A 24,070-nucleotide genomic window follows, 5' to 3' on the forward strand; every position below is an offset into this window, starting at 1 on the left:
GAAATATCAATGGGACACACATAGGATACCACTCTATCACTCTGCCCTTGACACACCTCCCTAGCTGATCATTGCCCTCCCTGCTGAGTCCAGATGTGGCTTCACAATGTGTCTCAACAGAGCTTTCTGGGCAGCCACCACCAATCAGTTGGAGTTGGCCCCTGAAATGAAATCTATCTTATTTTTTATCCCGTCTTTTTTTTTTTTTTTTTTTTTTTTTTTAGTTTTTAGAATCTATGTTTTTGAATTTCCCATTACAAAAAAAAAAACTCTGTAAAAATGCTACTGGTTGTATTTGATAAAAATTTTGCACTTGATTTTCCATTATTTAATTTAGCATTGATCAAACTCTTTGAAGATGGCAAACAGTGTTTTTCTTTCTTTCCATTTTCAGCTACTGCCTTCTTAAGCACATTTTCTTTTTTTTAAATTATACTTTAAGTTTTAGGGTATATGTGCACAACGTGCAGGTTTGTTACATATGTATACATGTGCCATGTTGGTGTGCTGCACCCATTATCTCGTCATTTAACATTAGGTATATCTCCTAATGCTATCCCTCCCCACTCCCCCCACCCCACAACAGGCCCCAGTGTGTGATGTTCCCCTTCCTGTGTCCATGTGTTCTCATTGTTCAATTCCCACCTATGAGTGAGAACATGTGGTGTTTGGTTTTTTGTCCTTGTGATAGTTTGCTGAGAATGATGGTTTCCAGCTTCATCCATGTCCCTACAAAGGACACAAACTCATCATTCTTTATGGCTGCATAGTATTCCATGGTATATATGTGCCACATTTTCTTAATCTAGTCTATCATTGTTGGACATTTGGCTTGGCTCCAAGTCTTTGCTATTGTGAATAGTGCCGCAATAAACATACATGTGCATGTGTCTTTATAGCGGCATGATTTATAATCCTTTGGGTATATACCCAGTAATGTGTTATCCCCTGTCTTAATGCATACCCAAGCAGTTTGTAAAGTACAAAGCACCCCTGCCTTAAAATGTGGTATTACTATTACTATTGATTATTAATAAAATTAAACAAAATAAAAACCTAACAATGGCATGATAATATGTGTGACATTCAACCTAGATGTTTTGGAATCTGGAATATATTTTGGCAATGTAAATGTAACACAAATACATAACTGATCTTTAATAAATTCATTATACTCTTTTCAAATTGAGTCTAGGATGCATACTCATCCCTGGAAATCATTCCTACATGTAATTTAACTGAGCAAATAAGGAATTTCTAAAATGTACGGGAGATTGAATGGATTTAGGAATGGGGCAGATAGTCCCCTTTATTATGTTTAACATTTTAAGGAAATATTTCAAACATTCAGTAAAGAGAAAAGTATAACACCCATGTATTCACTACCTAGATTTTAAAAGTAGGCATCCCTCAGTATCCATGAGGGATTTGTTTCAGGACCTCCCTACCAGCATACCAAAATCCATGGATGCTCAAGTCCTTTATATAAAATAGTGGAGTATTTGCATATAACCAATGCACTTCCTTCCATATACTTTCAGTTATCTCTAGATTACTTGTAATACCTAATACGATGTAAATACTGTGCAACTAGTTGCTATGCTGTATTGTTTAGGGAATAATGATAAGAAAAAGAGTCTGTACATGTTCACTACAGATGCCACATAGATTTTTTCCTCAAAATATTTCTGTGATTGGCAGAATCCACAGATGTAGAAGCCAGAGATACAGAGGGCCATCTGTACTAGCATTTTGCCATTGCATCAGAGATTAATGAAAAGAATACAATTATTACAGATACAGTTGGTGTTCATTTTATGCCTTCTTCCCATCCTGAATTCTCTCCTTCTCCCTGGAGGTTACCACTCTTCAGAGGGTGGTGTGTATCCTCTTCATCCACGTCTTTATATTTTTACTATATTTATATAAATGAACACTAAACAGAATTGTTTCACATGTTTTTAAACATTACAAAAATGCTAAGGCAACGTAAAATTGTTCTGCAGCTTGCCTTTATCATTCCATACTATGTTTTTGAAATGCCTTTGTGTTGATTCATGTGTTCATTCATTTTATAGCCTGTCTTCTTTCTATTCTTTGAAACCTGTCCAAATTGTTGAAGACAGAAAGCAGATATATCCGACAGCTTCTCTGTAGCAGATATGAAATCATTTGGTCTCAATTGTTTTCTCTTTTTTCCCTTTTTTCTTCTTAGTCTCTCCCCTCCCCTTTCCTCTTCTGCTCTATTAAGGATTTTGAATATAAAAGGAAATAGCAGAAGAGAGAAAACTCTTCATGGAGGGTCTGAATTTAGCACCTTATCTTCCAAAAAAGAACGGACTTTTTTTTTGGAGCAGCTAACATTTGTCAGATACCAGCGAAGTGCAAGAATCTGTTCTAAGCACTTTACATTTATTTGGTAATCTTCAATACAACCTAGTGGACAGAGGTGTCTTCCTAGCCCAGGGTAGGTGGTGATTTTAACCCAGGCATTGAGATGCCAGAGCTGATGCCCTTCCCTATTCAAAATAAAAAGTCATGTTGATCCCAGCCTCCCACAGTGTTAGGCAAACTATGAAAAGTGAGAGTCCCCAGGGCTAGTGCTTTAACAATTTTGGGTAGTGATTCCACTACTAAATTAAGTATCATAATGATTGCTAATAATGAATAATAATAAAGTAGGTACTTGAAAATCCACAGGCTGAGTGTTACCTCAGTTCAGTTTTCTCACCTGAACTTTAGCCACCCATTGATTTCCAACTCCCCTATGGATATTTCCATTTGACTATGCCACGACTGTTCCTAACTCTGTAAGAACCAATCTTAGTTATTTCTTTCCCTCTTGACCATTTCTTATTGCAGCAGATCTGGTGCCTCAGTCTGCCTTCCATGGTCTTCTGTACTCTGGTTCCTCAATACCTGCTAAAGACTGAATCCCACCACCCTCCCAAATTCCCTAATCCCCAGTGTGATGGTATTTGGAAATGGGGCCTTTGGGAGGTAATTAGGTTTAGGTGAAGCCAGGGGGATGTGGTCCTCATGATGGGATTAGTGCCCTTCTTGAAGAAGAGACAAGAGAGCTTGCTTTCTCTCCACCATGTGAGAATACAGCAAGAAGCTGGCCATCTGCAAGCCAGTAAGAGAGCCTCAATCTCGAACTTCTAATCTCCCACTTGAGAAAACAAATTTCTGATGTTTAAGCCACACTCTCTGGTATTTGTTGTAACAGCCTGATATGGTTTGGTTCCGTGTCCCCACCCAAATCTCACTTTGAATTGTAATGGACAGAGCAGGAGTATCGCCATCTTGGACAAGGACCGTCATTTAAAAATTCACCTTAATCAACAACCGCCTAAATCCAAAGGGCATCAGCCTAATGGCTAAGGTCAGCATGAACATAAACCACAAATAACATCTCTGACCAGAAACATTCCAAACTCCTCCCTGATCAGAAACATGCTAGCCCCAAGATAAGCCCCCTCTGGCCAGGAAGATGCCAGCCTCAGATAACTCCCCTCTGGCCAGGAAGATGTCAGCCCAAGATAACAGAAACATTCCAACCCCACCATAAACTTCTCCCCCCACCCCTAAAGAAACATCCAAGCTTGTGATAAACCTGCTCACCCTAAAACCAATTTATACTTTTAGTCGGTAAGAGAAAGTGCTCCTGACCAAAATCAGCCAGAAGCCCCCTCAGGTTTTTTCTCTAAAATAAACCTGCCTTTGACTGTTAAGCCTTGTTTCATATTTCTTTCCTCTTTCTTTAACTCTTAAAGTAATAATCCCCACATGTTGTGGGAGAGAGCTGGTGGGAGGTAATTTAATTATGGGGGGCAGGTTTTTCCCATGCTGTTCTCATGATAGTAAATAAGTCTCATGAGATCTGATGGTTTTATAAAGGGGAGTTCCCTTGCACAAGTTCTCTTGCCTACTGCCATGTAAGATGTGCCTTTGCTTCTCCTTTGCCTTCTGCCATGATTGTGAGGCCTCCCCAGGCATGTGGAACTGTGAGTCCATTAAACCTCTTTCCTTTATAAATTACCCAGTCTCAGGTATGTCTGTATTAGCAGCATGAGAACAGACTAATACACAGCCCAAGCTAAGACACTATATATAGCACCTAAGCCACCTATTTAGCATTTAAACGTATTAACTTTCCATCCCTTTTCTGCAAATCTACATTACCTGTCCTCTTGCCTGTTTTTTCACTCATTATTTTCCTGAGCTAGGCTGGCACTCCCCTTCCCCACGTAACTTCACCCTTAAAAGAACAGAAATTAAAGTTCCTTTTTCCCTAGTCTTTTCCTATATTTTTCCTACTAACTTCACATTCTTTAGACTCCTACAACACTTAACTTGTACCACACAATATAGCACTTACTTGTATAAATGCTATTCACTTTGCAATAAATCCCTGTACTTTCTTTATTATTATTTTGAGACAGGGTCTCACTCTGTTGCACTGGCTAGAGTGCAGTGGTGTGATCTCAGCTCACTGCATCCTCAACCTCCTGGGCTCAGGTGATCCACCTCAGCCTCCCTTGTAGCTGAGATTACAGGTGCACACCACCACGCCAGATTAATTTTTTGTTTTTCAGTAGAGACGGGGTTTCACTATGTTGCCTAGGCTGGTCTCAAACTCCTGGACTCAAGCAGTCTGCCCGCCTTGGCCTCCCAGAATGCTGGGATTACAGGCATAAGCCACCACACCCAGCCCATGCTTTCTTTTTTTTTTTTTTTTGTGACACGGAGTCTCGCTCTGTCACCCAGGCTGGAGTGCAGTGGTGCAATCTTGGTTCACTGCAAGTTCCACCTCCTGGGTTCATGCCATCCTCCTGCCTCAGCCTCCCTAGAGCTGGGACTACAGGCACCCGCCACCACACCTGGCTAATTTTTTTGTATTTTTAGTAACATCACCATGTTAGCCAGGATGGTCTTGATCTCCTGACCTTGTGATCTGCCTGCCTCAGCCTCCTAAAGTGCTGGAATTACAGGCGTGAGCCACCGCGCCTGGTGCCCATGCTTTCATTATTTTTTTAAAATGCTATTTATTTTTAAACATCTTGTGTCTGCAATGAAATGATAAACTCTTCAAGGGAGGGCCATATATTGCATTCTTCTTCCACGTATCAGTGTTTCCCAATATTTTTAAATGTCTGAGCCCATCTCATAGCAATACACATTCTCTCTCTTTTTTTCTGTTCTTTTTATTATTATTACTATACTTTATGTTTTGAGATACATAAAGCAGAATATGCAGGTTTGTTACATAGGTATATATGTGCCACGGTGGTTTGCTGCACCCATCAACCTGTTATCTACATTAGGTGCAATATACATTCTCTATTAAACTCTTAACAATTTTTTCTTCAAGAGTCTATTGGTCATTTTTGCATGAAAGAAAATAAAGAAGTGTGTATTAGTCTACCTTGGCTGCCATAACAAAATATTGCAAGACACAGTGACTTAAACAACAGAAGTTTATTTTCTCACAGTTCTAGGGGCTATAAGTCCAAGATCAAAGATCAAAGTGCTGGCAGGGCTGGTTTCTAGTGAGGCTTCTCTTCCTGGCTTGCAGACAGCTGTCTTCTTGCTGTGTCCTCACATGGCCTTTCCTCGGTGTGTGTGTGTGGAGACAGAGAGAGAGAGAGAGAGAGATTGAGATTTCTGGTGTCTGTTCCTCTTTTTATAAGGGCATCAGTCCTATCAGGTTAGGGCGCCACCCTGTCAGGTTAGGGTGCCACCCTGTCAGGTTAGGGTGCCACCCTTAGAATCTTTGTAACCTTAATTACCTCCTTTAAGGCCCTAGCTCCAAATCCATTCAGGAGTTAGAACTTCAACAGAAGCATCCGGTTGGGGGGGGCACCATTCAGTCCATAAAAAACTATTTTAAGTAAAAATGTATTTTGGGTCAGCATATTATTAATGACTGTATTATAAATCTTATTTTAAGATTAATCTTAAACATCATCTTTTTTTTTTTAGAAGTCCAGTTACCTTGGAGTTTATTTAAACTAAGAGAAAAAGGTCATAATGTTTTCATGCAATACATACTTGGTTCTTTAAATAACAATTGTGTGACATATAGCAGAAGGAATTAAGGAATGCTGCACTTGTGATCCATACAAAACACCAACATTTTAGGTTGTACATAATTAGAGAAATATCTGAAACACTTTTTAAAACACTGTAGTAGCCAATACATAGAGGCATGCCGTAGGTGGGCACAGGAATGCAGTTTAGAAAAGAAAAAAAAATCACATAGGAACTACTCAATTTCTTTAAAATCACTGAGCAAGAACAGCAACATTGAACTTTCATACTGATTTTACACAACTTCTATACAGTACCTTGACTTAAATCCAAGAGCAAAAGTTAAGACTCTCCTCCTCTATTTTTGGTAAACAACTGCATGGTAAACTTAGATGACTCTTTCCCCTGGATTTTACCTGGGAGTGGCCTTTTTACATTTTTATTTAAAAGAGGGCAGGTTTGGCACTTTTATACTGATGTCACCAGTGTTAATATTTCTTGGGATCTCAGGAAGATTCATATTCTTTACAGCTGATACAGCACGGGCTAGAGCTCCTGCTAAGCCAGCCTCAGATTTTTCCAGCTTATTTTGTGCATCAATTTGTGTAACAATCTCATTCATATTTGTCTCCAATACCATTCCCGCCATCACCATTTCTGCAAGAATATTGTGAACCTTGTCTACATGGAAAATCAAATCCAGCTCACAGACATTTTCAAAACATTTGTCTAATGTTTCCACAAATACTTGAATTAGATCTAAAATGCCAAGTTCACTTTCTGAAGAATCCACACAGAAGACAAAATATAACGTTGCATAATGTCTATAAATCAGTTTGTTGTCAGATCCTCCAATTAATAATCCTCCTTCTAGGAAATTACAAACATTTTCATCTCTCTTAGATACCAGATGGAAAGTCTCCCTGATGATTTGCTGTTGTGTATCTTCACTGTAGGGCTGGTAGAACTTGGAGAGCCGCGGCTTCCCGTGGTTGTTGAAGATTAGGATCGCCTTGATCATGGCTGTGCCGGGCCGACCGGGTGGGCACTGGGGGCCAGGGCGGGGGCGGGCGCGCAAGCCTCCCTCGTAATCTCGCCTGCGATCCTTCCCCACCCGCCCCCTCCCGCACGCGCCCGCGCGCGCTCCCAAACATAATTTTTAATGATATTTATAACATATAAAATACACTTTGAGTTTTCCCCAACTTAGTGACTCACACTGTTTAGTTAACTTGAAATTCACTATGTAAGAAAGAAAAACATGAATTACTGAGAAATAAATTTTAAGAAAGACATTTCACATTGAATTTTAGTACTGAATGTATAATGCACAAAGTGAAGTTTAATTGTGTGTTACAGCATTAAAAGTAGACAAAAACTGCTTTCCTGACCTGATGTTTAGAATTCTTGTATTTATCCTTACAGATCAATTAATTTGTTTTCATAACTTTTGCTTCTAAATACTAAGAAAAAAGATTCAGGCTGCTGCTTACAAGCACTTTCCCACAAATACCACAATGTAGATGTTCTACCCAATAGTATAACACACGAATTGGTTATAGTTTTTACTATATTTTCTCTTAACATTGTGTTTTGATAGCATAAGTGCTGTGTGAAAATTTCGATCAGAATGCTATACAAAGATCTAGTGAAGGGCTGGGTGCGGTGGCTCATGCCTGGAATCTCAGCACTTTGGGAGGCCCAAGTGAGACCATCCCTTGAGCCCAGGAGTTTGACGTGGCAGTGAGCTATGGTGGTGCCACTGCACTCCAGCCTGGGCAACAGAGCAAGACCCTGTCTCAAGGAAGGAAGGGAGGGAGGGAGGGAGGGAGGGAGGGAAAAGGAAGAAAGAAAGAAGAAAGAAAAGAAAAAGAAAGAAAGAAAGAGAAAGAAAGAAGAGAAAAGAAAAAGGAAGAAGGAAAGAGATCTAATGAAGCTCTTAAGAGAAACTGAAAGAATTATCAGGTTCAAAATTCTTATCAACTTCTGGATTTCAACATTAGTGTTCCCTTAGGAGCACTGTCTTTGCTGCCTTTAACCAGTGGTCCATTCCATGCAGCAAGAAGAGACTAAATGGAACACCAAGTGACAAAGAATAGGAACAATTTAAGATTGTATAATAGTCAATACCAATGCTGTGTGGTGTTCCACTGAATCAGACAAACAGATCAAACATATAAACTACAAGAACATTCCAGAAACCGTCATTCTGAGCAAACTATCGCAAGGATAGAAAACCAAACACCGCATGTTCTCACTCATAGGTGGGAATTGAACAATGAGAACACTTGGACACAGGATGGGGAACATCACACACTGGAGCCTGTTGTGGGGTGGGGGGAGGGGGAAGGATAGCATTGGGAGATATACCTAATGCAAATGACGAGTTAATGGGTGCAGCACACCAACATGGCACATGTATAAATATGTAACAAACTGGCATGTTGTGCACATGTACCCTAGAACTTAAAGTATAATAATAATAAAAAAGAACATTCCTCTTGTCTCCACCAAGTCCGATGCTGTTCACTCAATGCTCACTCAGAGCTCTGTTTTATATGTTAAGGGAAATACTAGACACATACAACAGCATGGATAAATATTTAACTGAATCTAAAGGGGCTGGAAACAAAAAGGCATAAGCTGTAATGATTGAATTTATATAAAATTCTGGAATAGGTAGAACTAAACTATGACAACAGAAAACAGATGGGTGGGTGCTTCTTGAAGGTGGGAGATGGATTGGGATGGAGCACAAGGGTACTTTCTGGAATATTTAATAGGCATTTGTCAAAAGTAGTTGAATAGAACACTTATGATCTGAGCATTTCACTGTATATATGTACACCTCAAAAAACTGAAATATTAAAAAAAAAAAGAAGAAGAAGAAAAGGCAACCAACCAGTGAGTCTGGAAGATCATTTTCTTTCAAACAGTTTTTCAGTGGTTTCTCTCCATCTTCCCTAACACGTTTTCAGTCTTTGTCATTTTAGCCATTCTGGTGGGTGTGTAATGGTATCTTATTGTGGTTTTGGTTTGCATTTTCCCAAACACTAATGAGGTTTAACACGTTTTCATATGTTTATAGGCCTTTTGGATATATCTTTTTGAAGTGTCTGTCCATTTTTCTTTTTTTTTTTGTTGTTGTTGTGTTTTTTTTGAGACAGAGTCTCACTCTGTCATCTAGGCTGGAGTGCAGTGGTGCGATCTTGGCTGACTACAACCTCTGCCTCCCAGGTTCAAGAGATTCTCCTGCCTCAGCCTCCAGAGTAGCTGGGTTTATAGGTGCCCACCACCAAGCCCGGCTAATTTTTAAAAATATTTTTAGTAGAGATGGGGTTTCGCCATGTTGTCCAGGCTGGTCTCTAACTCCTGACCTCAAGTGATCTGCTCACCTCGGCCTCCCGAAGTGCTGGGATTACAGGCATGAGCCACCACAGCCAGCCTCTGTCCATTTTTCTACTGTATATATACACATACACACACACACACACACACATCTTCTCCCACTCTGTAGGTTGCCTTTTCACTCTGAATGGTGTCTTTTGAATAGATATTTTTAGTTTTAATATAGTTCAATTTATACATTTTTCCTTTATGATTAGTATTTTGTGTCCTGTTATAAACTTTTTGACTACTTCAAGGTTGCAAAGATGTTCTCTTATGTTTTCTTATTAACTTTTAAAATACAGACTGACAATCCAAATGAAATGTATTTTTGTTTATGATGTGAGGAGGGTCCAAATACAATTTTTTTTTGCATGGAGAGACACAAATGACCTACCACTATTTTGTGAAAATATAATCTTTTCTCCATTGGTCCATGTTCTGGAAGACTTGTAAAAAATGAATTTTACATTTATGTCTATATATCTATTTACACAAATGGTTAAAAACTCTACACATAATTCTAATATTCTTCTATTTTCGTGCAATACTGTTGACACATACAGCCTATTAATGGCTGCATATAATGCATATATGTGCATTATATAGATGTACTGTAATAATTTAATTAATTCTCTTAAAGTAGACATTTAGAGTATTTCCATTTGGCTATGTTATTGAGATGCTGAAATGAACGTTTTGTCTAAAGTGAGTGCCAGCTGTTTAATTATCTCCTAAGGATAAACTGCGAGGAGGAGGAATTGCCGGGTTAAAATGCATGTCCTCTTTTTTTTCCGAGACAGAGTCTCGCACTGTCGCCCGGGCTGGTGTGCAGTGGTGCGATCTCGGCTCGCTCCAACCTCCGCCTCCCGGGTTCAAGCGATTCTCCTGCCTCAGCCTCCCAAGTAGCTAGGATTACAGGCGCCCGCCACCACGCCTGGCTAATTTTTTGTATTATTAGTAGAGACGGGGTTTCACTATGTTGGTCAGGCTGGTCTCGGACTCCTGACCTCGTGATCCGCTCGCCTCGGCCTCTCAAAGTGCTGGGATTACAGGCGTGAGCCACTGCGCCCAGCCAAAGTGCATGTCTCTTTTCAACGTTTGCCTTCTTGGCTAGGCGGCTTGGCTCATGCCTGTAATCCCAGCACTTTGGGTGGCCGAGACCAACGGATCGCTTGAGTCCAGGAGTTCCAGACCAGCCTAAGATAGGGAGATGCCATCTCTCTAGGAGGATCGCGTGAGCCCGGGGGAGTTGAGGCTGCAGTGAGCCGAGATCGAGCCACTGCACACCAGCCTGGGTGAGGGTGAGACCTTGTTTCAGTAAACAAACAAATAAATAAAGTTTGCCTTCCGTAAGGTTTCTAATAACGTTTTTCTTCCATCCACAGATGTAAACCTGTTTCCCCATAGTCACACCAACAGTGGTCATTACCAAGGTTTTACATCTTTGCTAAACCGAGTAAAAAGAAAACTTACTGTTTTCATTTCCATTCTTGTCTATTAATAGTTTAAACAGTTTTGTATATCCTTAGTGGCTATTTGTTTGACTTTTTTGTTTTTTGGGAGGCCTGTTCTAATATTTGCTCATTTTCCTTCTGGGGTTGTTGGCCTTTTTCTTATTGGCTTATTAAGCAACATAATTAATATATATTATGTCATGTATATATAAACAATCTTATCTTGCAGTTCCCTAGTTTGGCTTTTAACCTATCGTCTTTTGAGCTGCAGTTTTAACCCAGTCTGTACAGGAAGTAACAACTGTCCAGAAGCGTCTGAAAGCCCTTGGGGCCAGCAGCCAGTGAGCGGAACCAGCACGTCCTGACAGACAGGTTTGCCCCGTCCCTTCCCTCCCTCCCCCTCCCACTCCCCCTCCCCTTCGCCTCCCCGTCCCTCTCCCTTTCACCCCTCTTCGGGACGGAGCCAAAGAACGCTCCGCCTGCGCGCGCCGCTTCCGTTGCCATAGTGGCCGGGGGCGGGAGGCTGGCGCCTCCCAGCTTCTGTACTCCGCGAAGCAAAACCTAGGGAGCGGAGGCCTAGGCGAGGCGAGAGTCGCCGGCGTGCGTAACGTTGGCGCACGTGACTCCGGCCCGGCCTACAGGGCGCGTGCGCAGTGGGACTTGCGTGCCTCCTGGTCCCTGTCTGCCGGCATTCGCGGCTGCGGGGCCCGGAGGTGGGACTGGCTTCCCGGTGCCGCGAGGGCGGGTCCGGACAGCCTCCCCCCGAGTCCGGCGCACCATCTCCCTGCCTTGTGGCTGGAGGCGCCGCGGACCCAAAGGGAGGGACCATCCCGGGAAGCAGCCCCGAGAGCGGAAGTGCAGAATGGCTTCCTCGAGAGAGTAAAGTGCAGCCTCTCCAGACACTGGGGCCCAGGTGGGCGTGGGCGAAGGTAATCCAGGCCTGGGTACGATTCCGGGCCCTCCTTCGACTTCCCAGCGGGTGAGCCAGGGGCTGGGACTGAGTTTCCTCCAGGTCAGGGACCGGGCCTCTGGAGTGGGGTTTGGGACTTACTTCACTAGATGAAATGAGATATGGGGTGCCCGGCCCAAAGTCAGCCCTGGATACTCACTGGCCGTTGTTTTCACAGTTGCTGGTAGGAGGAGTTGGCGGAAGCACTTGGAACTCATTTATAAGTGTCAGCTGTGAGGTAAAAACTGTTGATGAGATCTTGTGGGTTTTGTTTTGGGTTCACGAATTTGGGCGGGGGCTACATAACTGCCTACTTGAGTTTGCAATATGAGAATGGTAATAGCGACCCACTTAGCAGAATTATGATGTCACAAAGCTCAAAGGACTGTTTAATGAAAGGCTCAGAGGATCATATACTGGAAAATTTTTCCACACACCCTGTAAGCCACATGCTTTTTTTTTTTTTTTTTTTTTAAGTCATGCATTTAAGTGCTGGAGTGAAGTTGAGGTGCACTATTAATGACTCATATTCAGAACCTGAAGAGAGAGATGCCTTTTGTGCTAAGTATGATATCCACTCATTTATTCAGTAATACTGAGTGCTTACTGTGTACCAGGCAATGTCCAACTTCTTGGAATGGTCTATGTGTAAACAAAACAAAGATCTCTGTCCTGTGGAGCTTACATTCTAGTTTGGGGAAGACAAATAATAAACAGTAAACAAAAAGAAGTTATAGGTTGGAAGTACATGAGTACCATAGGAAAAAAATACAGCGAGGTAAGAGGCATGGGGAATGCAAGATGCAATCTTAGGTAGGCTTCACTGAGAAAATGACATTTGAGCAAATATTGGAAGGAGGTGAAGGAGTTAGCTGTGCTGACAGCTGGGGAAAGAGCATTCCAGGCAGAGGGACCACCAATGCAGAAAGACTTTTGGCTTGGAATGTGCTTGGTGTCTTCAGTGAACAGCAGAAAGGCCTGTTTGGCTCGAGTAGTGAGTAAGGGAGTAGTAATAAAAATTAGGTGGCAACACAGCAAAAGTATAGTCAGAACGGTGGAGTGTCTGAATCACTTAAGTTGTCCTCATGTGAAGGTAATTTCCTATTAGCTTAGGTAAGGTTTCACAGCTTAACTACAGCCATTAATTAGTATGTGAAGTTAATGATTAAAATTAGACTTTTTCCAAAATAGAGTATAGGTGAGATCTAAACATGGCTGTAGTTTCCAGCAAGCACAATGCGAATTAAGACAGAGGAGCTTGTTGAAAAAAAACTTTTATTTGCCCTTATTTAAGATTTTAGTGAATGTGGAAACACCTCAATTTTGTCTTCCTTTAGAAATTTGTCTAAATATAGCTCTACCAGTAAAAAAGAAACAAACAAAAAACAGCCATAGTGGCTGACACCTGTAATCCCAGCACCTTGGAAGGCCGAGTTGGAGGGATTGCTTGAGCCCAGGATTTTGAGACCAGCCTGGGCAACAGAGCAAGACCCCATCTCCACAATTTTTTTTTTTTAACTAACTGGGTGTGGTGGTGCATGTCTGTAGTCCCAGCTCCTTTGGAGGCTGAGGTGGGAGGATCCTTTGAGCCTGGGAAGAGGTCAAGGCTGCAGGGAGCTATATGACCTGTGCCACTGCACTCCAGCCTGGGTAGCAGAGTGAGACCCTGTCTCAAAAAAAAACTTTTTTTAAATATAAATATACCGTGGCAAACAAATGACTAAGAAGACACCTGTTACTTCAAGGAAATTACAAACTGGTAGAGTAGACTTGCAAATAATTTAAACAAAATAAGAAAGAATGAAAAAAGTGTGCTAAAAGAACAGTACAAAGTAAATGCTAAAAGAAACATCATCTGAATATTATTGTATGTATTACAGCAGTAGTTCCCTTTGTTTCTCATTTTGTCCTTGAACATCTGCTTTTCTGGAGTGATGATTTGATTGCCAATTTTTTCATATTTAACAAATTTAGATTTTTTTGAAAATCATTTGTAGAATGCATTGTGTATGCTAAATAAGTGCAGAATTTGTGAACTAAAGCATCTATTGATTAACATTGCACTAACAGGTACCATGTAATATTCATTGCTCTCCCTGCTGGCATTTGTAACTTTTCCAAAACTATGCCATTAAGCCATACTTCTCATATCCTTTTTCCTCTTCAGAAGGAAGAGGTTTCTTTGTTTCTGGTTTCTTGGGCAGTGTTGACTGCCAGAGTATGTAGAGTGACTATTTGTAATTTGTATATTCAATACGTATATTTCTTCAGTATAAAATTCTGCTATCCAAGTGTTAAGTTTTAGTGGCTAGAAGAAATAATGATATGTTATGGTGGAAGTGTGGAGCTGTCTGAACCATATGAAAGCCAGGAATCTATAGTTTGAGACATACCGGGTAAACAGTTGGTCACTTTCAGCATCAAGCAGAAAAAGGCTAACCACTCAAGTACAGCACAGTTTACAAGCAGTATGATGATGAACGTTAGTTGATGACCTGTATAGGTGATTGGTACCACCAAAGTGCCTGTCTTAGAGAATGAAATCTGGACAGAGGATGTATTCAACAATCCTACTAGGGAGGTAAGTGGCTTGTGGCAGGATCAGTACTGGGTTCAGGTGCATGATCCTCTCCCTGAAGGAGGTAAAGTATGACGGGAACTAAAAAAAAAAAACGAAAAGTCACATGTTAGAGCTTGAACAAAGGTCATGTCCAGGGATGAATCTCTAAGGATGGATTTGTTTGAGGTCATGTAGGTGTTGTCACAGTCATTGGTAGGGCAAGAACTTTGGGGAAGAGTTAGATGGGTTACTATGATAATCAGAGCTGTCATTCACTGATGATTATGCTTTGTTATATGTTTTTTATATGCTAGTATGTTTTATCTTCTTCTTAAAAAAATGATACGCTTTTTTTTTTTTTTTAATGAGAAGAAACCAAATCCAAGAGATGGAATTTGCCCAAGGGTGCTTATTAAGCCATAATTAGCAGAGCTGGAACTTGAACCCAGGTCTTGGATATCAAAGCCTTTTTCATTATTCCAAATTACTTGGTTAAATAACAGAGTATGCTGACTTTAGCCTTCCCATTTTATGGAGTTTGTCATGAGTGTGATCGTATTTGCTGCTCATGAGATTTCGCTCACTAATAAATTTGATTCATTTAATTATGTGTTTTCTCTTCCTAGATTTTAATTTGTTTTGAAAATGAGTAAGTGCAGAAAGACACAAGTTCAGCAGCTAGCAAGTGCCGCGTCATTCAGCCCAGATATTCTTGCTGACATTTTTGAACTCTTTGCCAAGAACTTTTCTTATGGCAAGCCACTTAATAATGAGTGGCAGTTACCAGATCCCAGTGAGATTTTCACCTGTGACCACACTGAATTTAATGCATTTCTTGATTTGAAGAACTCCCTAAATGAAGTAAAAAACCTACTAAGTGATAAGAAACTGGATGAGTGGCATGAGCACACTGCTTTCACTAATAAAGCAGGGAAAATCATTTCTCATGTTAGAAAATCTGTGAATGCTGAACTTTGTACTCAAGCATGGTGTAAGTTCCATGAGATTTTGTGCAGCTTTCCACTTATTCCACAGGAAGCTTTTCAGAATGGAAAACTGAATTCGCTACACCTTTGTGAAGCTCCAGGAGCTTTTATAGCTAGTCTCAACCACTACTTAAAATCCCATCGGTTTCCTTGTCATTGGAGTTGGGTAGCGAATACTCTGAATCCATACCATGAAGCAAATGACGACCTCATGATGATTATGGATGACCGGCTTATTGCAAATACCTTGCACTGGTGGTACTTTGGTCCAGATAACACTGGTGATATCATGACCCTGAAATTCTTGACTGGACTTCAGAATTTCATAAGCAGCATGGCTACTGTTCACTTGGTCACTGCAGATGGGAGTTTTGATTGCCAAGGAAACCCAGGTGAACAAGAAGCTTTAGTTTCTTCTTTGCATTACTGTGAAGTTGTCACTGCTCTGACCACTCTCGGAAATGGTGGCTCTTTTGTTCTAAAGATGTTTACTATGTTCGAACATTGTTCCATAAACTTGATGTACCTGCTAAACTGTTGTTTTGACCAAGTCCATGTTTTCAAACCTGCTACTAGCAAGGCAGGAAACTCCGAAGTCTATGTGGTTTGCCTCCACTATAAGGGGAGAGAGGCCATCCATCCTCTGTTATCTAAGATGACCTTGAATTTTGGGACTGAAATGAAAAGGAAAGCCCTTTTTCCCCATCATGTGATTCCTGATTCTTTTCTTAAGAGACATGAAGAATGTTGTGTGTTCTTTCATAAATATCAGCTAGAGACTATTTCTGAAAACATTCGTCTATTTGAGTGCATGGGAAAGGCGGAACAAGAAAAGCTGAATAATTTAAGGGATTGTGCTATACAATATTTTATGCAAAAATTTCAACTGAAACATCTTTCCAGAAATAATTGGCTAGTAAAAAAATCTAGTATTGGTTGTAGTACAAATACAAAATGGTTTGGGCAGAGGAACAAATATTTTAAAACTTATAATGAAAGGAAGATGCTAGAAGCCCTTTCATGGAAAGATAAAGTAGCCAAAGGATACTTTAATAGTTGGGCTGAAGAACATGGTGTATATCATCCTGGGCAGAGTTCTATTTTAGAAGGAACAGCTTCCAATCTTGAGTGTCACTTATGGCATATTTTGGAGGGAAAGAAACTGCCAAAGGTAAAATGTTCTCCTTTTTGCAATGGTGAAATTTTAAAAACTCTTAATGAAGCAATTGAAAAGTCATTAGGAGGAGCTTTTAATTTGGATTCCAAGTTTAGGCCAAAACAGCAGTATTCTTGTTCTTGTCATGTTTTTTCTGAAGAACTGATATTTTCCGAGTTGTGTAGCCTTACTGAGTGCCTTCAGGATGAGCAGGTTGTAGAACCCAGCAATCAAATAAAGTGCCTGCTGGTGGGCTTTTCGACTCTCCATAATATCAAAATGCATATACCGTTGGAAGTTCGACTCCTAGAATCAGCTGAACTCACAACTTTTAGCTGTTCATTGCTTCATGATGGAGATCCAACTTACCAGCGTTTATTTTTGGACTGCCTTCTACATTCATTGCGGGAGCTTCATACAGGAGATGTTATGATTTTGCCTGTACTTTCTTGCTTCACAAGATTTATGGCTGGTTTGATCTTTGTACTCCACAGTTGTTTTAGATTCATCACTTTTGTTTGTCCCACATCCTCTGATCCCCTGAGGACCTGCGCAGTCCTGCTATGTGTTGGTTATCAGGACCTTCCAAATCCAGTTTTCCAATATTTGCAGAGTGTGAATGAATTGTTGAGCACTTTACTCAACTCTGACTCACCCCAGCAGGTTTTACAGTTTGTGCCAATGGAGGTACTCCTTAAGGGGGCCCTGCTTGATTTTTTGTGGGATTTGAATGCTGCTATTGCGAAAAGGCATTTGCATTTCATTATTCAAAGAGAGAGAGAAGAAATTATCAACAGCCTTCAGTTACAAAACTGAACATATTCTTTCTGAGATTCAACTTTATGACTTCTTATAATTTGCCCAGTATTTGCATCCTGTTGCTCTATTAATTTAAAAACCTTTTATTTTGGGGAAAGGCCAACATTTGCATCATTCAAAGTCTCATTAATTCTGGAAAACCATCCATTCTGATCTCGAGGGTATATACACCCACAGGCATAGAGCTCTTCCACGTGGTGGAATCTATGCAATGATAGATATTCACACTCTATGAGGTGTGTGTATGTGTATGGGTGGCCACAGCCATGCTTACCTATGCCATTTAGTTGTTCTTACTTAATCTGCTTAAGATTTGCATCGGTGTACCTTTGTTCAGATTAGTTTTTTTTTCCAGCCGATTTCCTCTTAGTGGCTAATGCTGTTAGTGAATTTTCCAACTAATTTCCTCTCATTGGTTAATGTTGTTAATGAATTGAGAGAGGTAATTGAGGAAAGGAAATGGGTAAATCACTGTTCAGCAACACTGATTTCCGTTAACACATCAGTTATGAATTTCAGGGAATTCATCTCACCAGATTCTTGATAACATGCCATTCATTGCCCTTAGGTGATTGACCCTATTTTCTTATATGGCTCAAATAAAACTAGTATGCTGTTGTATGAATCTTTTACTGACCACACCATCCAACTATAAAAATATAACGGGACAGCTTTAAACCAAAGATCATGTTTAGAACAATGAAAAATTATTTGTTGTATCTAATACACGCCTGTATTGTGAAAAGCTTCATTTAGCAATGATGTAATAATTTTTAACTTCCAGGAAATAATCTGTGAATGGAAAGATTTTTTAAGATTTTGAGATAGTGTTTAGTCTCATGTTGGGAACACATGAATGTGATGAACATAGTGAATACTAAAGAAAACGCTTCAGACTTTCAGAATGATGGTTCAGAATTTAAAATTTTTAATCTTTTCTAATTTCTTTTTTTCAGTGTGAAAATAGCACTTTACCAAAAGATTAGCCATGAAATGGTTATTTTGCCAGTTACATTTGATTTCTTTTGTATCTGCAATGTAATGAGTTATTTTATTTCTTCTGTATTTGCAGTGTAATGAGTTTTTGTGGCAAAGTGTATTAAGCAATTTTTCATTATCTTGAAGTTCCACAAAGTGGAGAATATTTATATTCTCACATGCATTTTAGGCACTTTTGATATGTGAAAATAGATGTATTTTCTGATGCATTTGGTTAATAAATATTAATCTGAAAATTTTCATGTTCTTTGCTATTTTGAATTCCATTATAGATTCATGAATAAAGTCATTACTAGAGAGATTTTGTGTTCATCTTTTTTAAATGGAATTATGGGAGAAGTTAAAAATATAAGTTGGAAACAGACATTTTTAAAGGGAGTTTTGAATGATAGTTAATGTTCTTTCATTTTCTCTGATTTGCATTCATTAAAATTTAGTCCTTAATATTGTAATATTTATGGAAGGCCTACTTCAGGAAAGAAATTGAATACTTAAGGGGGATTGGAAGAGGAGTGTGTGGAGGCCTGGAAGTAGATTTTTGAAAGAAATCTGATTTCCTACTGGTGACTCTATGGAAGCAATTCCAGTTGTATGATGATGGAAGTCTGACAGAAGGTTGATTACCAGGAGGAAAAAAAAAAAAACACTCTTGGAAAACCGTTTTGCACTTAATAGTCTTTATGCCTTGCTAAGTGGGATTCAATATACTAATAATGCCGCTTATTTTTTACTTATTTTAACTATTTGATAAGAATGAAGTTGAAGGCATGGGTCCAGATTCTAGCATTATTACTGTCTTTAAGCCCTTCAAATAAGTATTGAATGCTTAGTGTTTTGTTGACACTAATCTGTACTGGAATATATAACACTGAAGTATTCTCAAATGTATTTTGCTTTTTAACATGGGTTTTGGAATCAATTGCTCATCTGATTCATTGGATTCAAATTGCTTTAGAGGTTAGGCATGACTTGAGGAAGGTTCAGATTGAACTGGATATATTAATAGATGACAGGTACTAATGATTTATATGAATTTCTCTCTAAGAGAAAGGAGAGGAAAAATGCTATTCAAAAGATGAATGGAAAAGTAGAAGAAGACAGGAAGAGGTGAGAGTATGCATGTTTTACCAAGGTAGACTGTTCTTAAAAACTTTTTTCCACAGGTTTTGAGATTTTTAATTTGTAATATCTATTAAAAAACAAACATCAAATTGTTTCCTTTGTAATCTGTTTAATTTGAACAAAACATACACTTAGTGTAAGTATTATACTCTTAAAATGATGACAAATTATTATATCGAGATGGGACAGATATGCAAGACCTGGCTGCAAATTTGTTTACTACATAGTTGACACTGAAAAGAGAGACTCAATTATTTTATAATAGGCTTCCCACACCTTTAAAAAAAAACTGGATAAAACATTTCGGACTGATCTTAGGAGCAGAACTCAATACAAGGCAAAAATTTCAATATGGAACAAAATATGAATATTTCAAATTCAATATTGAAATAGAAAATGAATTTCCATTTCAATGGTAAGCATTTTTTAGGGTTGGCCTAATGGGCCAAGTAGCAAGTAAACTCAAAGCTTGATACTACGTATGGTAACTCATAGTATGTAGGTATGTTTTAGGACATGCAATTAAAAGAATAATCCTCAATAGATGTATATGGGTTGTTATTATTTTGAGCCTCTAATGCATTTTTTAGTTTATATAAAATTGCAGGCCTTGAATCATGAGTTCTCCCCTGCCTCCTTATTCTCTTATTGTCTGTTTAATATTTGCTTTTTCTTTGTTGGCCAAAACAGAAATGCAAATAAGTTAGTTTTGATAACTATAAGTTTATGCTGGAATGATTTGGGAGGAGGTGAAGCTTCTTTATGACCACAGATACATGAAAGTGCATTATTAGTGAAAAGATTTAAAAATTATCTGTCATTAAGCATAGTTAGCATTTAATTTCACTCAACCCAGCCTGTGGGTGATAGTGTGGCTGAGCGGTCTAATTTCACTCAACTGAAAATTTTAGTCCAATCTGCTTGTTTCACATGTAGGTTGTGTACTCATTTACAAATTGTATCCATGATAATATTTCTCAGAATTTTTTGAGATCTTGATCTTTGTGTCTTTTCAGAGCCATATCAACTAGGTGTGATCATTCTATGTTCATACCAAGTGCAGCACATCAGTTTAGCTTATTATGGGACATGTAGTATTAATATTGTGGCCATATTTTAATTTACGGCTTGGATTGTTGTGATTTAAGGAAAACGTTTGTAAAGATTTTTCTTTAAACTATTTGTGTTCATTACCTTGAAATATTATACTGATCTTTGCTGATAAACATATTTTATGTGTTTCTGCATTTTTTTGCTATTTAAGATTGTGCTTCAACACCAAATTATTTTACTGGGCAAGACAGATGTGTTTTTTCTGTCTACTTTTGAGAGTTTCTATTTTGTTTCCATTGAATCCCAGGATTGAAAAATCTGTATCTATAATAGAATAGCTGGGAAAATTGAAAACAAGCAGAAATATTTTTGAGTGGATTTCTTTTTAATAGGGTAAACAATATGCCTGCAACTACAGTAATGTTAATCTTTGTGGAGCTATTGCACTTAACTTGCTTGCATCATTCAGATTCAGCATTACTTTGAGTGATCTTACGTTGTTATGTCTTTTTTCATTTTCTTTTTTTTAGGATTATAAATTCAAGCACGTGCTCATTGTGAATAAGTATATGATATGTACTTATTTTGTATGCTATATCATCAATATAGGTTTCTACAGAATGCTATTTGATTTTGTTTTTATTATAGAAAACCTTCAGACATACACAAAATTAAAATGATATAACAACCCCCACCCTCACCCCATGTACCTGCACCCAGTTTTCGTAACTATCAGCATTTTACTGAACTTGTTTCACCCTCCACTTTTTTTCTTGGAGTATTTTAAATTCATGAAATACATACCTCTAAATACATACAGACATACAAATACATATCTTTCACAGATAAGCAATTTACCACACCTAACAATATCACCCAATACCCAGTCCATGTTTAATACCCATTTTCAATATCACCCAATGCCTATTTTCCAGGTTGTCTCAGAAATACCTTTTTATTGTTGTTGTTGTTGTTGTTGTTTCCTTTCAGATAAGGAGCCAAATAAGGTTCTTCTGTTTATTTGATGTCTCTGAGGTCTCTCTTAATCGATTTAGTCCCTGTCCCCGAGCCCAGCCCCAACATTTTGTTGGCCATGCCATTTAAATGGCTGAAGAACTGGTTATTCATCCTGTAACCTTTTTTATAATCTGAATTTGGCTGATTAGTTATTTGTGATTACTTTTTAATTGCATTTCTATGCCACAGATTTCCCATAGATTGGTAGGTAGATTTGCAGAATTGATTGCTTTTTGCAAGAATAGTTCGTGAGGGCGGTGTGTACTTTCTTTTCATCACTTCACAAGCACAAAATGGCTAGCTGCTTCCCTCAGTGATATTAAGGTTAATCAGTTTAGATATTGTCAACCTGATCCATCAATTAAATTTTCTATCTTTCACTTAATAGGTTTAGCATCCACTGAATATTGATACTAGCTCTATTTATTAAGGGTTGCAAGCAGTGTTTTCCTAACCAGGTTCCTTCTGTATTAACTGAACTTTAATGAAGATGAATTCATCAACTATTTTTTTTCTGAAGTAGTTTAGGAAAAGCTGGACAGATGTTTAATTTCTTTAACCTTTATCAATTTTCAGAAAGATAAGTTTGTATCTTACCAACCTTGAAAGGTGACCAATGAGATTTCGTTGTTGTGGTTGTGGTTGTTTTTAAACTCTCTAGGAACTCATGGTTGGTTGTATACTGGATACATTTTAATCAATTATGACTATTCTTACTTGATGTTCAAATTACTCAAATTTGGCTTGGGTGGGTAGGGGAAGGGCTCCTTCATGTTGATGCCTGTGTCATTTTTTAAAATGTAATTCAACAGTCTGATAGCTTTCACACATTCTGGCATAATATGCACCTGTTTCATTGTGTATATTTTCTTCCCAGGGCTCACATCCCCCTGATTTTAGTGGCTATAGTGCAGTGGATCTCAAAATGTTGGGCCTCAAAATTTAGTCTCTCAATAATTATCAAGGAACCCAAAGAGCTTTTGTTTGAGAGTTATATCTGTTGATATAATTCATGTCAGATTAATAACTGAGACAAATTTTATTAATGTTAATATAACAATGATAAAACTATTGCATGTCATAATTTTTTATGAAAAATATCTTTCAAAACAAAATGTAGTGAGAAATGTGATATTTACATTCTTGCGAATAATTTTTGTCTTTATAATAGGAGACAGCTGGATTCTCATCTGATTCTACAATCTGTCGGAATACATTGTTTTGGTTGAAATATTTAAGAAAATATGGCCTCATATAGATATGAAGTTGGGAAAGGGAGGAGTATTTTAATAACCTTTAAGGTAATTATGGATTTTTTTGATGTTACATCAAAATTTGGCAGGTAATAGTTTCTTAAACATTGGTTGCAATGAAGAATCAAGCTATATTATGAATTTTTTCGACTCTTACACTAAAATCCATTGATCTGTCTTGTACTTTGAATGGATCATTTACCCATATGTGGTTTTTTTAACACCATGAATTTGTCATTTGAAAAATATTGGTTCACTGAGTTATGCAGATCATGCAAATGTTGACACATTTGATTATACATTATGCAAAAAATTACATTTTAAAACATCACCACTGATCTCATCAAACAAATCTAAGTATTGGGAAGCTGTCAAGCTCAGAGTGATGGACACATGTTTTATAAAATTCTAATTTTTCCTTGAATGCTCAAATTTTATCATGTCAAACAATACTGACAGTTGTTTTCCTTGAAGCGTTGCTTACTTTATTCATTTTTGAGAAAATATCTGCCAAATACTCAAGTCTCAATAACTATCGTTTGCCAGTTTTTCTTTCCAGTAAAAATGGTATTTCATGAAAAATGCACCATTTGACTTTGCAACTCAGTTACACAAATGCTTTTCCTGGAGACACTCGTTCTACTTTGGGGTGCAGCAAGAGCTTTATGTGTACACAACTTTCCATTTCTTCAATATTATTAAAGTCATGTACTCTTAAGAGCAAGACTTAATACAATTAATATTTTTTGCTACTTCATCAAGGACATTCTTAAGTAAAAATGGCTCCCTCTGACCCCCATTATGAGCATGTATGATGAAGAATACAATGCCTACTAGTATAGTTTGGTGCCCTGCCTTGATTTGTGCTAAGGCAACAGCAGTTTTGCTCACCACTGCTTTGCACCATCAGTGCAACTACTGACATTGTGAAAAGATGCATAATGTCTTAGTTTCAATGCAGGCAAACCCCAAAATTGGGGCTCAGCCCAGGAGGGTTCTTGGCTTCACACAGGAAATAATTCATGCGTGAACCAACAGAGCAAAACCAAAGCAAGTTTATTTGAACAACAGACAGCAGCAGCAGCCCTGTGGATTGCTGGCTAGCAGTATATATGGCTATTCCTTGACTATATGCTACGTAAGGGGCAGTTTATTCATGACTTTTCTGGAAAAGAGCTGGGGAGTTCCTGGAACCAACGATTCCTCCCCTTTTAAACCACATAAGGTAACTTCTAGGGGTTGCCATGGCATTTGTAATCTGTCAAGCCACTGGTAGGAG

At 38.6% G+C, this 24,070-nt stretch overlaps 2 protein-coding genes across 7 annotated transcripts; one reads left to right on the forward strand and one right to left on the reverse strand.

The window, feature by feature from the left end:
* Window positions 1–5,969: 5,969 nt before the first annotated feature.
* Window positions 5,970–8,091, reverse strand: LOC100970529 (AP-3 complex subunit sigma-1-like). Its single transcript, XM_034940648.3, has one exon. It carries the CDS (start codon window positions 7,052–7,054, stop codon window positions 6,473–6,475), a length of 582 nt encoding a protein of 193 aa, XP_034796539.1. The 5' UTR covers window positions 7,055–8,091; the 3' UTR covers window positions 5,970–6,472.
* Window positions 8,092–11,371: 3,280 nt separating this feature from the next.
* Window positions 11,372–18,645, forward strand: CMTR2 (cap methyltransferase 2). Of its 6 annotated transcripts, none has more exons than XM_003829480.7 (3): window positions 11,372–11,856; window positions 12,005–12,064; window positions 15,013–18,645. In XM_003829480.7, exon 3 carries the CDS (start codon window positions 15,032–15,034, stop codon window positions 17,342–17,344), a length of 2,313 nt encoding a protein of 770 aa, XP_003829528.1. In that variant the 5' UTR covers window positions 11,372–11,856; window positions 12,005–12,064; window positions 15,013–15,031; the 3' UTR covers window positions 17,345–18,645. The 6 variants fall into 6 exon arrangements, with proteins under 6 accessions (XP_003829528.1, XP_057156009.1, XP_054956043.1 ...); XM_057300026.2 differs by having other exon boundaries at window positions 11,372–11,806; XM_055100068.2 differs by having other exon boundaries at window positions 11,372–11,790.
* The last annotated feature ends 5,425 nt before the right edge of the window (window positions 18,646–24,070 follow it).

Source organism: Pan paniscus, chromosome 18 (genome assembly GCF_029289425.2).
Source record: "Pan paniscus chromosome 18, NHGRI_mPanPan1-v2.0_pri, whole genome shotgun sequence".
NCBI lineage: Eukaryota > Metazoa > Chordata > Mammalia > Primates > Hominidae > Pan > Pan paniscus.

Excerpts from the sequence above, each read along its gene's own strand:
- LOC100970529 (XM_034940648.3), bottom strand. The coding sequence starts at position 7,054 with ATGATCAAGGCGATCCTAATCTTCAACAACCACGGGAAGCCGCGGCTC.
- CMTR2 (XM_003829480.7), top strand. The coding sequence starts at position 15,032 with ATGAGTAAGTGCAGAAAGACACAAGTTCAGCAGCTAGCAAGTGCCGCG.